General features: G+C 35.5%; 1 protein-coding gene across 1 annotated transcript in view; it reads right to left on the minus strand.

The window, feature by feature from the left end:
* Nucleotides 1–3,644: 3,644 nt before the first annotated feature.
* LOC150099173 (uncharacterized) overlaps nt 3,645–14,582 on the minus strand; it is a 31,398-nt gene continuing 20,460 nt past the window's right edge. Inside the window, exon 2 of the mRNA XM_090404199.1 lies at nt 3,645–8,431. Coding sequence (XP_090260325.1) covers nt 7,053–8,345 — 1,293 coding nt within the window. The 5' untranslated portion in view covers nt 8,346–8,431 and the 3' untranslated portion in view covers nt 3,645–7,052. The remainder of the gene's footprint in view (nt 8,432–14,582) is intronic.

A 14,582-nucleotide genomic window follows, 5' to 3' on the forward strand; every position in this document is an offset into this window, starting at 1 on the left:
TTTATTAAAATTAATAATAATACAACAGGACATGGTATGGCTGAAGTAATTTTAAAATTATTAGAAGAAAAAAACTTAAATATTCAAAATATCCGTGGTCAGGGATATCACAACGGGTCAAATATGAAGGGGTCCAAGCACTTTTAAGGAACAAAAATCCTAGAGCATTTTTTGTTCCGTGCTGTACGCATTCCTCGAACTTGGTATTGAGCAATGCAGCAAGCTGCAATGTAGATACGGCTTTATTTTTTGACATTATTCAGTCAATCTATGATTTCTTTTCTTCGTCAAGTCATCGATGGAAAGTTCTTCTAAACCACATCCAAAATTTTACTTTGAATTTATGCGACGAGATGGGAAAGTCGCGTTGAAGCTGTAAAAGCAATATGAAATCAAGTAAAAGAAATACATGAAGCTTTCATTTTCATCACAGATGAGAGCTTAATTGGGCAATAAGGCATTAAAACAAAATTGGAAGCTCGTTGGTTAGCAAAAAAAAAAATAATCCTTTCAAGTTTATATTTGGCACATTTGTTTGGTATGACATTCTAAGTGAAGTCAATGCATCTAGCAAACAATTGCAAAATATCTTTTGCAATATTATGGAAGCTTTGAAATCCTTAGATGTCACGAAACAATTCTTGATGTCATACAGAAGCGAAAATATTTTTTTGAAAGTTAAGCACCAAGCCCATAACTTTCCTCTAAATATTGAGTTGAATGCTGATTTCCCAACTAACGACAGCACACGAACTCGACATGTAAAAACTCAATTCGATTATGAATGTCCTGACGAATCAATTACTAATTTGGAGCGACAGTTTCAAATTAATTATTTTAATGTAATTCTTGATTCAGCAATAAAATCAATTACTGAGAGATTTGAACAGCTAATAAACATGAATCGTTTTTTGAGTTTCTATTTAACATTGGTAACTTAAAATTTGATAATGATACAGTAAAAAAAGCTTGTTTCGACTTGGAAACTGTTCTGTCTGATGGTGATCAAAAATATATTTCAGCAATAGATTTATTAGCTGAATTAAAGATATTCTTTCGGAGGATATCAAATAATTATTCTCCCAAAGAAGTATTAAATTATATTTGTGCAAATAACTACATAAGTCTTTACTAATGTGTACACATCACTACGAATTCTTTTAACGATCCCAACTACAGTTGCAAGTGCAGAGCGCAGTTTTTCTAAATTAAGACATTAAAAATTATTTGAGGTCCACAATGCTTAGCCATTTTATCTATTGAAAGTGATATAACCGAGAAATTAGATCTAGAAGAAATAGTAGTCTTTTTGCCGAAATTAAGGCTAGAAAGATTTCTTTTTTTAAATAATTAAAACCGTTAATTCTTAATTTAGATTTTTTTCATATTTAATGTGATTTATGTAATATTTATAAATTGTGTTAAAATTATGTACTCATTATATAATAAACAAAAATATTTTATTTATTTATTAACTATATCTTTACCACGAGTTGCCTGACTTGTTTTACTTGCATGCGCAAACTTTGACTTTGTCTGTGCTTACTTGGGAAATGGATTAAAACCAGGTTTAAAATACCTTGGTATCTATTACACACACACACACTAGAGGGGGGGGGGGACACAACCCCCTGACGCCCAACTCCCGTGTTCCGGACTGGTAGGCCGGTTTTATCCTATGTGATAAGACGAACGTAGACAGAGTTAGTGTTCGAGTCTAGTCGCCGACTGAAGGAACTTTTTATAAGTCTTTCTTCAACCAGTTTCTGAGTTAGCCGATCTCTGGCACGGGTAGGTTTTTTTTTTTTTCTTTCTTTCTTTCTCGGAAACTCGGGTTTTTCATCTTGTAAACTGAAGAAAATTGTCGTAGAACCCATTAACATAACAATAACAGTTGTGGTGTCCTCACAATTTTAGCAACATGCACTCGAAATTTTAGATCCTTGTCCACAATAACTCCCAGATTTCTCATCTCTTCTACCTGGTCTAAGATATTTCCACCTGTTGTATAATCTACATCCTATCTCTTCTCTCCAAATTTCAAATCTTATGAGGGCGGGCTCAAACCTTCTCGGCCTAACAATGAAAAAAGGAATTTATAATGTCAAAATTATTTTTATTTTTCAAGATAATCTCCCTTAAGATTAATACATTTATTCCAGCGATGCTCCAGCACCATTATACCGCCCCTGTAGTGGTTCTCAGTAAGATCTACAAAATACCAGTCTATTACGCAATCACCTCTTGATTGAAACAAAAACGCTGACCAGCTAGGAAGAGTTTTAGTTTGGGGAAGAGATAGAAGTCAAACGGAGCCAAATCTGGGGAATAGGATGGATGTTCCAATAATTCATAGTGCAATCCATAGATCCCTTAATTTTCCGATTGCCAAAACACTTTTGTGGGCAGGTGCATAGTCCTGATGAAAGATTTTTTTCTACAAACCGGGTCTTTTCTCACAAAATTTTTCGTCTAGTCTGGTTAAAAGATCGGAATATTTCCCGGTTATTGTTTTACCCTTTTCAAGATAATTAATAAACAAAATGCCTTTAGCATCCCAAAACACTGACGCATGACTTTTACTGCTGATGGAACTGCCTGTCTTCTTACGTGCTGAACAACTGGCTTCTGTCCACTGTTTTAACTGCTGTTTGGATTCAGGCATGGAATGGTGAATCCAATTCTCACCCTTAGTAAAAAATCGACACACAAAAGCAGTTTTATTCTTATTAAAACGCTCCAACACTGTTCAGAGATTTTCATGCAAGTGCGTTTTTGATCTGCTGTGAGCAATCGCAGCACCCATCTTGCATAAAGCTTTTTCACATGCAATTCTTCAATGCAAAATTTATCCTAGTTTTGAAATGCCTAGTCTCAGTAATTTCATGCACTTTGACTAGTAGGTTATCCAATACCATATTGTGTACTTGATCAATGATTTCTGGTGTTGTTACACATTTTGGACGTCCTTCATGTGGATCATCTTCAAGGCTGGTACAGCCACATTTAAACGCAGCTCAATTCTGAATTATCGACAATGAAGGAGAAGAGTGTACATAAACTTTTATGAACTTCGAATTGATATCTTTTGGTGTTAAACGTTCTTTTACCAAAGAGTTTATCTGCACAATACTCAATTTTATCCATTTTCAAGGGATACAAACAAATTGCTTCAGACAGCTGAATAAAACAAACTACTTGTTAGAATGACTTGCAATTTCACATTGATGCTTATGACAGATGTACCAATTTAGAAAGAAAAATCACTTGCAGATAGTCCTGCCATCTATGATCAAGGCCGAGACCCTTTCAGACCAACCTTGTATATACTATATATTACTTATATTATATCAAGCATACCTGAACTATGAAAGGGGGAAAAAAAAATTAAGGTATTTTAGCCTTATGCTTAGATACATATATTGATGCCATCATGAAATCATCACTAAAATAATAGATATGAATGGTATTACCTTTCTGAGAGGATATGATGTTATAAAACTTGCCATGCTCTATTATCGAAGTCTGTAACTGTGTAATAATGATAACAAGTGTAATCAGCTAAATACCTTTTTCTAATTACACCATTTAAACTTGTTACTTTTTGAAATATTAATTCAATTAAACAGACAATCTTTAATGAATAATTTCTTAGGACTGAAATTTATTCAGAAGGAAGTTACATCATAAAAAAATTATTTTAACACCTAACTCCATTCTTTAATAAACTCTGTCTGTCGCACACTGGTTTCTATTCTCTTTACTTGCTTCACTTCTACAAGCCAATATTTTATGAATTCTTTTTAATCTCATCCCACATTCTCATAAAAGGTTCTTGACATCCCCAATTTGTTTTAATACCTTCCATTTAATCTTCTTTCATTTTGTACTATTCCAATTGCACTTGCACTGTTATTACAATTCATGCAATTCCTCCTTTCAAATCAGTTCTGGTTTAGACGACATTTTAAAAATTTCTCTCTCTTTTATTACAGTCCAAAGACACTATCATTAAGTTCCTTCTGAATAACATACATTAGTGTTCATAATACATGGCTTAGGAATTCAATACATCTTTTATTATATAGATTCCTCTGTTTTGATATGATATGTGCAAATTTTCCCAAAAGAGAGAGAGAGAGAGAGAGTCTGATGAAATTATAAATGATTCTAGTATAGAGTATTGTTAGATACTGACATTCAAGTTGGCAAATATTTTAAATCACTTTCTTATCATCATTAGATTCTTCATTACTATGAAATGTAATTAGTGTGAACTATAATAATATATATTTACACTGCCAACATTAAAAAAAGAGTTAAAACTGATTTAAGTTTTAAAAAAGTTCAAGTTCCAAAAGGAAATTTTTTTTAATGAGGTTGATTTGAAATAATTATTAACAGTTATTTCAAATCAATCCAAATTCTTAAGTGTGTGAGATATCATTTATATTATTATGACTATTCCCAATGTTCCATGTGAAAAGACATTGATAAATGTGACATACATTAATGCTCTCCTTAAGTATTCTTTAAAAATAGAAGGGAGATTGAAAGACATGCTGAATATTCTATTAAGAATGGGTATATGTGGAATTACAAGGATGGTGATTATGGCAAGCTGAGAAGTCAGCTTTCAGTTGTATTATGGCATGAGAAATTCAAGGGGAGAGATGTTGATGGCACGTGGGAGATTCTCAAGGAGTATTTGAAGAAAGCTGTATCAGACTGTATTCCCAGAGTCAGAAGGAGAAATCAAGTAGGAGTAAAATGGATGAATAATACTATTAAACAGGAGTTCAGATAAAGAAAAGGTTCTGGAGGACATATAAAGAAAAAGGTGATGAACGTTCCAATGAGCAATATAAGGTACAGGCAAAGAGAGTAACCTGTATGGTAAGGAAAGCCAAAGCTAATTATGAGAGGAAGCTAGCTGATGAATCCAAAGGAAACACACTAAAGGATTCTTTCACTATGTGGCTGGTAAAAGGAAGAATATCCATGGAAAGATTACTTTAAAAAGTGTTGATGGTAGGGAAATTACTGAAGCTAATCAAATAGTTGAGTTGCTTGATCATTTCGCAAAAGTGTACCATCTTCATAGTGATAGTGCAGTGTCAGATGTGCCATTGACTGATGAGAGTATAGAGACAGATGAAATTGAGGTGCTTAATATATTAAAGAACCTTAATGCTAACACTGCCATTGGGTTAGATGGCATATCGGCCCATGTGTTACGAGAATGTGCAAGAGAATTAGCAACTCCTCTGACCAGAATGTTTAATTTAAGCCTCAGTTCTGGTAAAGTGCCAATAGATTGGAAAGAGGGGAAAATAGTTCCATTGCACAAGGGAGGCTCTAAGACTGAGGTTGCAAATTATAGACCAATCAATATATCTGGAATGGTGGTTAAGATTTTGGAGAAATTGGTTAAAATTAGAATTCAGGACTGGGTGGACAGAAATATGATACTTTATAAGGGGCAACATGGTTTTGTGAAGGGTAGGTCTTGCCTAAGTAATTTGCTTACTTTCTATAATAAAGTAACAGTGGAATTGGATAAAGGAAACCCTTACTCAGTGATACTGCTTGACTTTGCAAAGGCTTTTGACAGGATTCCACATGGAACTCTGTTACATAAATTAGAGCAAATAGGTTTGGATCTGAAGATGGTGATTTGGATTAAAGGATTGCTGTGGACAGATATCAAAGAGTGGTTTATGGAGGAGCTGAGTCCAGGAAAAGGCAAGTGACTAGTGGTGTACCTCAGGGCTCAGTTCTTGGTCTGCTATTGTTTAATTTGTACATCAATGATATTGGAAATACCTTGAATGGAAATATCCACTTGTTTGCTGATGATGCAAAATTGGGAAGAGTGATAATCAATTCAAATGATGTGGATATTTTACAGGATGACTTAAATAGGCTGACGGTATGGACTGAGGTAAATGGCTGTCAGTTCAACGTGGCTAAGTGTAAGGTGATGCACTTTGGGAGGATGACATCGCATGCTGTTTATTATATTAACGGAACTGAACTGCAGGAAGTTGATGAGACAAGAGACTTGGGAGTTATTGTGGACAGAGAACTTAAGTTTAAAGGGCACATTGCAAAGATTGCCAAAACATCACATCAAATTACATGGTTGTTGAGGAACACACTAACAAGCAGGGATAGGGAAGTTATTGTTCCACTCTATAAGGCATTAATAAGGCTGCATTTGGACTATTGTGCACAGATCTGGTCGCCAGGATTTCTTGGTGATGCGGAAGTGGTGGAGAGGATTCAGAAGCAGGTTACAAAGATTGTTGCAGGTCTGTGGGATGTTCCCTATGAGGATAGATTGATCTGTGGGCTCCAAAAACTAGCTGATAGATGTAGGAGAGGAGATATGTTAGAGGTATTTAAATTGTTAAAGGGATTTTACAGGATTGTGAGGATGTATAAAGAAATTCCCTGGTCTTAAGAATACTGATGATATTCTTAAGACCAGTGCAGGATGTGAGAGAACGAGGGGCCATCCCTGGAGATTGTGTAAGAGTGTGGTTAACAAGGGTGTTAGGACTAGATTTTTTACTTGGAGGGTTGTGAATGGGTGGAATGCTTTGCCAGAGGTGGTTGTGAATGCTTCAACTGTGAATGAATTTAAGGAGAGGTATGACAGGTATTGTGTAAATAATGGTTAGTGTGTCAATGTTGGGTCTCCAGCAACGAGTCTTTTGAGTCCATGGAGACACCGTTAAAATAATAATAATAGTTTCATATTATTGTAATTATTTTGTGGTATATATAAATTCCTAGAAATAATTCTTATTTGCATAACCAATCAAAAAATTCTCTCAAACTGATGCATGAATTTTTAGACAAGAAGTTTGGGAACAATTTTATCACAAATATCACAGGTAAAAAGAGTTTTAATGAACAGAATTTCTTCTGTACTGTTTTAGGAGACTAAACTCCAGAAATCTCATTAATAATTTTCATAAACAAAAGGTCACTCATTTATATGAAGCATTAGATGTCTTTCAAGATGTGAAAGTCCAGAAAATGATTCAACATGTTTCACAGGTAAAAGATTTCTCACTGGGGTGAATTCTTTGGTGTCTTTTAAGATGTGCATTCTGATTAAATGCTTTACCACAAGTTTCACAACCAAAACGTTTTTCATTAGAGTGAAGAAATGAGTGTCTTTTAAGATCAGAAGAATGTAAAAATGATTTACCACAAGTTTCACAAGCAAAAGGCTTTGCTTTACAGTGAAGAACTTTGTGTCTTTTAAGATCAAAAGCACGTGAAAATGATTTGCCACAAGTCTCACAAGTGAATGGTTTCTCCAAAGTATGAACTAGTATGTGATTTCGAAGAGCAGAGGAATCAGAAAATGAGTTGCCACAAGTTTCACAAAGAAATGGTTTCTGGTTAGTGTGAATTCTAGTATGTCTGTTTAGTGAACTGGATTCTGAGAATGACTTATTGCAAGTTTTACATTTAAAAGGTTTTTCACGTGTGTGAACCCTTCTATGTTTGTTGAGACTGGACATTCTGGAAAATGCTCCACCACAAGTTTCACATATAAAAGGTTTCTCGTTATTGTGAAATTTTAGATGTGCTTTAAGAATAGAATGATGTGAAAATGATTTACCACAAGTGTCGCACATAAATGGTTTCTCATTGGTGTGATATGTTATATGTATTTTAAGATAATACGAGTATTTAAATGATTTATCACAAAGTTCACATTTAAAGGATTTTTCATTTGTATGTACCGTTTCATGTATTTTAAGATTATAACGCTCTGTAAATGACTTGCCACAAGTTTTACACTTAAAAGGTTTTTCATTGTTATGTATTCTTATGTGTTTTTTAAGAACGGAATTTGTTGTAAAAGATTTACCACAAGTTTCACAAGTAAAAGATTTTTCTTTAGTGTGAATTCTTGCATGAACTTTAAATGCACCAGAATGCAAAAATGTTTCCCCACACATTTCACAAATAAATGGTTTCTCATTGGTGTGAAAGGTCATATGTGCTTCAAGACTATTTGCTTGTGTAAATGACTGATCACATGTTTCACATGTAAAAGGTTTTTCTTTAGTATGGATGCTGGTGTGCATATTAAAATCACCTGAATGTGAAAATGATTTCCCACATATTTCACATATGATAACTTTCCTAAGAGTGGAAAATACATCACATTGCTTCACTGCATCCAAGTATTCAAGTGTATTTGCTGATGCTTCAAATGCAAGTTGTTCCTCATTATCAAGACATATTCCCAACTGTTCTTCTTCCTTAGGGTTGGAAACTGAATTTTCAATTAAACCTCTCACAAAAGATTCCTCCATACTACTTTCCCATCATGTTTAGAAATCCACAAATGAGAGAGAGAGCCAGTTGGAATGTCTTGCTTATATGAACAAAATCCTGTCAGCTGAAAAGAAAAAAATATATATATGCACTTTAATATTTATATACATACACATCACAATTTGGAAGAACATGCTCACAGTGAATATATTTAATGATGCTGTATTATTATAGAATATAATAATAGGGAAATATAATAAATATAATAATAATATATCCTCAGGGGCTCACTTCAGTGAGTATGGGCGTGGCAAAACCGAGGTACCTGATGCTGGACCATGCCTTACTTCATGTAATATACATCTGTTATATTATCTGTAGACTGGTCCCTCCTCTTCCTCCCTTGTTTGTTTGTTTCTTTTTTCTCTTCTTGCACCTTCCCCCGAATGTTATTAGAGTATTCGAGGGCTAGGGTGAATCTTTCCTATTTTGCTGTGTCATTTCATCTTATGCAAACAGGGCATTACCAAACACTGTAACATGGTCAGGTCATCAAACAATGGTCATACGTCTGACCATTGTTTGATGACACGCATGACATCGTCTGTCATGTGTGTTACCAAGGGACGCATTCAGATTTTAGGCAGAGGGACCTGTTCGAAAAATATGTCACAGTCTTCCTTAGACACCACTCCTCAGCACTCTGCTAGAGGAAACTCCATCAATGGGCCCGCTACCTGTTTGGGGAGGTGTTTAGTGGCAGTGCAAAGAAATGCTTCTGCAAAAGGATGGAAATGGCAACGGCATGAGGCTATGGTTTTAGGAAACTGGAACATCTCTCTGAGAGGGAAGGAGAAGAAATTGGTCGAGGAAGCTAAGCACTACCAACTAGATTTAGTATGACTTTCTTCGACCAAGAGAAGAGGCTCTGGAACTGTCAACCTGAATGATGGGTGGAAGCTCTACTACTCTGGTGTGAGCCCGATAATGTCTGCTCAGGGAGGTGTTGGGATACTCACAAGCCCCAGGCTGTCAGACGGTGTTGCTGAGTGGATCCTTGGGGGCTTGTGTGTTAAGGCTCCAGATGAAAAAAAACGACTTGGTTGTGATGCAAGCCAATGCACCTAATCTGGAGTCAGAATACTCTGCCTTCCTAGAGGAAGTGGATGCTGCTTTTGACAGTGTGGCAGAAATGGAATCAGTCCTGCTAATGGGTGACTTCAATGCACATGTTGGAACAGATGACTAGACATGGAGGGTGTGGTTGGGAGGAACGGAGACCCTGACCTTAACACAAATGGGTTGAAATTATTGGACTTTTGCTGTACTATGAATACCTTAATGAATACCTTCTTTCAGCACTGAGAAGTCCATAAGTATACCTGGTACATGGATACACTAGGACAAAGGTCTCTGATTGACTTCTTTATAGTTTCAGTAGACCTATTTTCCTCAGTGCTGGATGTTCGTGTGAGGAGAGGGGCAGAACTGTCAACTGACCACCACCTTGTTGTCTGCACTCTATGGCTTCAGAAACCAGATTAACCATCAATGCTGGTAGGCCTAAGCAGCTATACTGCACGAAATGGGAGGCACCGGAAAATGAGGCTGTGAGGAAGAATTTTGCAGATGATATTTCCTCCAGGTTCAAAGAGATTCCCAAGCATACTGCAGATGTTGAGGAGTGGGAGCTGTTCAGAAACTACTGTCACTGCCTCTGCACTCTCATGCTGTGGCAGAAAGCGGCAAAAAAGGAGGCCTACATAATATTACCTGATGCACGTAAAGCTGCTGCTCAGGCAGCAAAGTCAGCAAATCAGAAGGCTTGGGAATCCTTTGGAGAAAGATTAGACTCATCCTATGCAAATGCAAACAAAGTATTCTGGTAGACCATCCACTGCCTTTGAGGGAGGAAATCGTGCAATTAAGGCCTCTGATGATGCACTTTTAACAACCAAGAAGGATATCCTCCACAGATGGGGGGAATACTTTGAGAGCCTTTTTAACCCAGGGGTGGCCCAGCAATTTTGGACATCCAAGAGGTGCAGATCAGGGCAATGACTAGTCTCACAACAGAAGAGGTCCATTTAGCAATAGAATCGAGCAAGGTGATGATGAAATTCAGCCCAAAATTCTAAAAGCCTTAAATCGCAACAGGGTTCTCTGGCTGACTTGAATGTGTCAGCCAGAGAACTGCTTGGATATCTGGGCGAGCACCAAAGGCAATGGCAGACAGGCATAATAATACCAGTCTTCAAGAAGGGAGACCAGAGAGATTGTAGCAACTATCGTGGCAGCTCTCTGCTCAGCCTGCCTAGGAAAGTATATTCTAGGTCAGTGGTGCACCCAGGGAGGGGGCCAAGGGGCCCTGGCCTCCCCAAAAGAAAAAGTTAAAAAACACTAGAAAATTTTCCAAAATACTTTTCCTAATTAAAATTCATTTTTTATTTATGTTGTTTCATGTCTTCTATTTCTATACTACTTATGAATTAGGGGTCCTATAAGGTGAGAGAACCCTATAGCAGTGTTTCTCAACCTATGGTCCGCGACGATGGGATAGGTGTCCACAGGCTTAAATTAACCAAATAAATCTATATATTTTAATTATCCAAACAAAACAAATTAAAATCGAATAAGTAAGTAAAAATTATTAAAATAAAATGAATACTTAAAAAAATAGCAGCACAATGTTCATGGAATGAACATTCTGCCACTATTTTATTTGTAGCAGCAGAATGACGAGTAATAAAAGAGAGGTGAAGTGAAAAATAATATGGTTTTATTGCTTCCACCTTCCCTTGATGTTTTGTCAGATTTTAAGTGAACATGTGTTGTCCACATGACCACATTTCAACCAATTGCTTGTTGTTTATTGATTTTTATTGTTGAAGTTTTCCTCCTTCAACCATGGCTCAATATATCTTCAGAAGTGCTAAGTAATACTTAGACAAAATGTGCTGTGAGTTAACTCCAGTATTTATATATTTTTCGGAAATTGCACGAAAAGCAAGCTGACAATTGAGTTGAGATGTTAACTCTCTTCAACCGAATTCCAATAATATGTGAAACTACCATAACAGCATTCACTATATATATATATATATATATATATATATCTTAGTTTTAACACGTTTACTAATTTTAACACTTTTGGTTGAATTTTATTGCTGCCGAGCGAACTCACACAATCTAATTAATAACAACAGTTTTTAGTTAGAAACTGTGTTTGGCGGTGCAACATATGATTTTGCTTGAGTCTATATATACAGCATAGTTTCTGTATGAGGGGAATGTGATTTATTAATTAGTGTCATTTTTGTCCCAGTTGTCTCTAATTGCACTATTTGTTGAGAAATATATTACACAGACTGCTTAGATCTTATTCACTGACATAATAAAAATACTTGTTTTTCTTGCCTTTGTAATATAGTAGCTATTGGGGGAGGGCATGTTGCTTACTATGGGAGAAAGTTACTATCGCCCTGCTCTGAATGTGTTTCAGCTTTTTTCATTTGCGAGGTTATGCGAAACCTTTTAAAATCTTTTTTTGAAAAGTAAAATCAGGGGTGAGAGTTATATGCGAGTAAGTATGGTATTTCAATTATGGATAAGTACACTGGTACCTTCTTTAAACGAAAAAATAACTCGGATGACAGTGATAATACAAAACGAGTTTCTCATGACAGTTTGTATGTAGTTTCTGAAGAGAAAGAGGCCTGTAACGTATCAACAGAAACACAGAATTCCCAACAGTTGCAATGTGATAATATTAATACACTTAACGAAAGGAAAAATTTGCTGATTTGCTGGACACTCGACCAGTGGATCGCATTCAAAGGTAAATACAATTGATTAGTTTGTAGGAACATTTTTCTGTTTTGTGACTTTTCTCCCTTTACGGTAATTATGCCTACATTATTGTGTTATTATTCAACAATTGTTTACAGTTTTGAATGTATATATAAAGTCAAATCAACAGTAGCCTGATTACGAATGCATGATTAAAGGGACGGGGAGGTTTGGAGCTTCCCCGGATAGTATTCAAAAGGTAACTACAATTGGTTATTTTGTATAGAGCCTCGAAACTTATTAGTTTAGAGTTTAACCACTGGGAAAGTGTCCACCTGAAAACTATGAAACAGAATTTGGAAACATTTTCTGAATAAATTTTTATAAAAAATTTCTGTGATTTCACGATCCATTTCAGGCTTGCAGTCATGAGAACAACTTTTTGTTATCGAAAAAAGAGCAGCTAATTGAGCTTTCAAGTGACAGTGGGTTTAAAATGCAATTCTATGATCATGGTTTGGCTTGATTCTGGATCTCTCCTTCAGTGAGAAGTGAATTTCCCGAATTATTTGAAGTCGAAAATCGTCATGCAGTTTTCTACAACCTATCTTTGCGAGAAACGATTTTCATCGCTCCTTCAAATAAAAGCAAAATACAGAATTTGTCTTAGTGTGTGTGCCGATCTTCGACTGAAGTTGACTAATATTGAGCCAGATATCAGCAACTCTGCAAGGTTGAGATGCTCATCCATCTCATTAAAAGTAAATAGTAACATAATTATATCATTTTATTTATTTGTTTAAAAAAAAAATTAAAACTTTGTTTTAATTTTTATCCACAAAATTTAATTTTTTATCTATATATCCGGCCTGGTTGGCCGATTCTCCAGCCAAAAGGCTGCAAGTTCGAATCCTGCCGTGGAAATCGATGTTTGTGATTGTCTGTGAAAATATAAGTGGTCAGTGGTAAACAGCATTGGTGTAGATAATGATGATGATTGTAGTTGTGGTTGGTGAAGATGGAGGGTTGTAGAGTAGATGCCCTTCCTCGATATGTCTTTGGACTACCTGGAGATGTTATGTAATAATAATATCGACAAGCTTTATATGTCCATTGTGCATCACATAGTTTGAATTTGCCACTTGGAAATGCTATATCTGTGACAAATAAGAAATTGCATTGGCATAATTGAAAAGGTACACAATTTCTTCAATACTCCTAAAAGACAGGACGTCCTTGTTGTTTATATTATTATAATATTAATATCTTTTAAGATTTATAATATCTTTATTTAGCTTGAAAAACATATTTGCATGCACCATACCATTGCCTAAAATAATGCAAAAATCTGACAGTGATCTCTTAATCGCCCTAAATTTTGTTGATGATGATGTGGCTGAATTAAATACCATTCATGAAACATCAGATTCTTCATTTAAAGATATTTACAATGAAGCATGTATAAAAGCCAATAATTTTAATATCGACATTAAAAAGCCAAGGACTTCATCAAAACAAACATTAAGGTCCAATGTTCAAGCCGATTCTGTAGAAGAGTATTTCAGGAGAATTATTTCATTCCATTTATTGACCAAATATTGAATCAACTTCATGAATGTTTCACTTGGCGCTGCAACATTTTGAAATATTTTTTTTCTCTTCTACCAAATGATAAAGATGCTCCAACAGAAAGTGCAATGGAAGATTTTCGTCAACTGTGTGAATTTTAAGCCAGTGATTTGCAAATCCAGCAATTTTAAATGCCAAATTCAAGTTGTGGTATAAGAAATTTGAAAAACCGTTTGCAATAGTTCCATGCAAAAATGCCGTTGATGCAGTTTCAAAGTGTGACAAAATGATATATCATAACATCTATAATTTATTAATAATATTTGCAACGCTTCTGGTAACAACATATGTCAGTGAAAGGTCATTTTCTAACTTACGCCTTTTGAAAACCTATTTAAGATTTACCATGACACAATCACGATTGAATGGACTGACTTTGACACACACACACACACACACACACACACACACACACACACACACACACACACACACACACACACACACACACACACACACACACACACACACACACACACAGAGATTGATGTAACTACGACTGAAATAATTCAAGAGCTTTGTAAAAAGAAAACTGGATTTTATTCTTTAAATATATTTTTATAATTACCTAATGAATTTTATTGAATGCATGAAATTTAACGAATTTTAGTTGAACGGATAAAAATATTTTTAATACATATTCATTGTATTAAAAATATTTTTATCCTTTCAACTCTCCGCCCCCCCCCCAAGATTAAATCCTGGGTGTGCCACTGTGCTAGGTGCTTGGAAAGAAGGTGCAGGAGCATAGTTGAGTCAAAGTTCCAGGAAGAACAATGTGGCTTTCATCCTGGTAGAAGCACAACTCCCCAAATCTTCACTTCAAGTCTTTGAGAAATCTTGGGAATATGCCAAGA

The sequence above is a fragment of the Typopeltis vanoorti genome, chromosome 14, assembly GCF_054136105.1.
Source record: "Typopeltis vanoorti isolate ZY-2024b chromosome 14, IOZ_Tvanoo_1.0, whole genome shotgun sequence".
In the NCBI taxonomy this organism is placed as follows: Eukaryota; Metazoa; Arthropoda; class Arachnida; order Uropygi; family Thelyphonidae; genus Typopeltis; species Typopeltis vanoorti.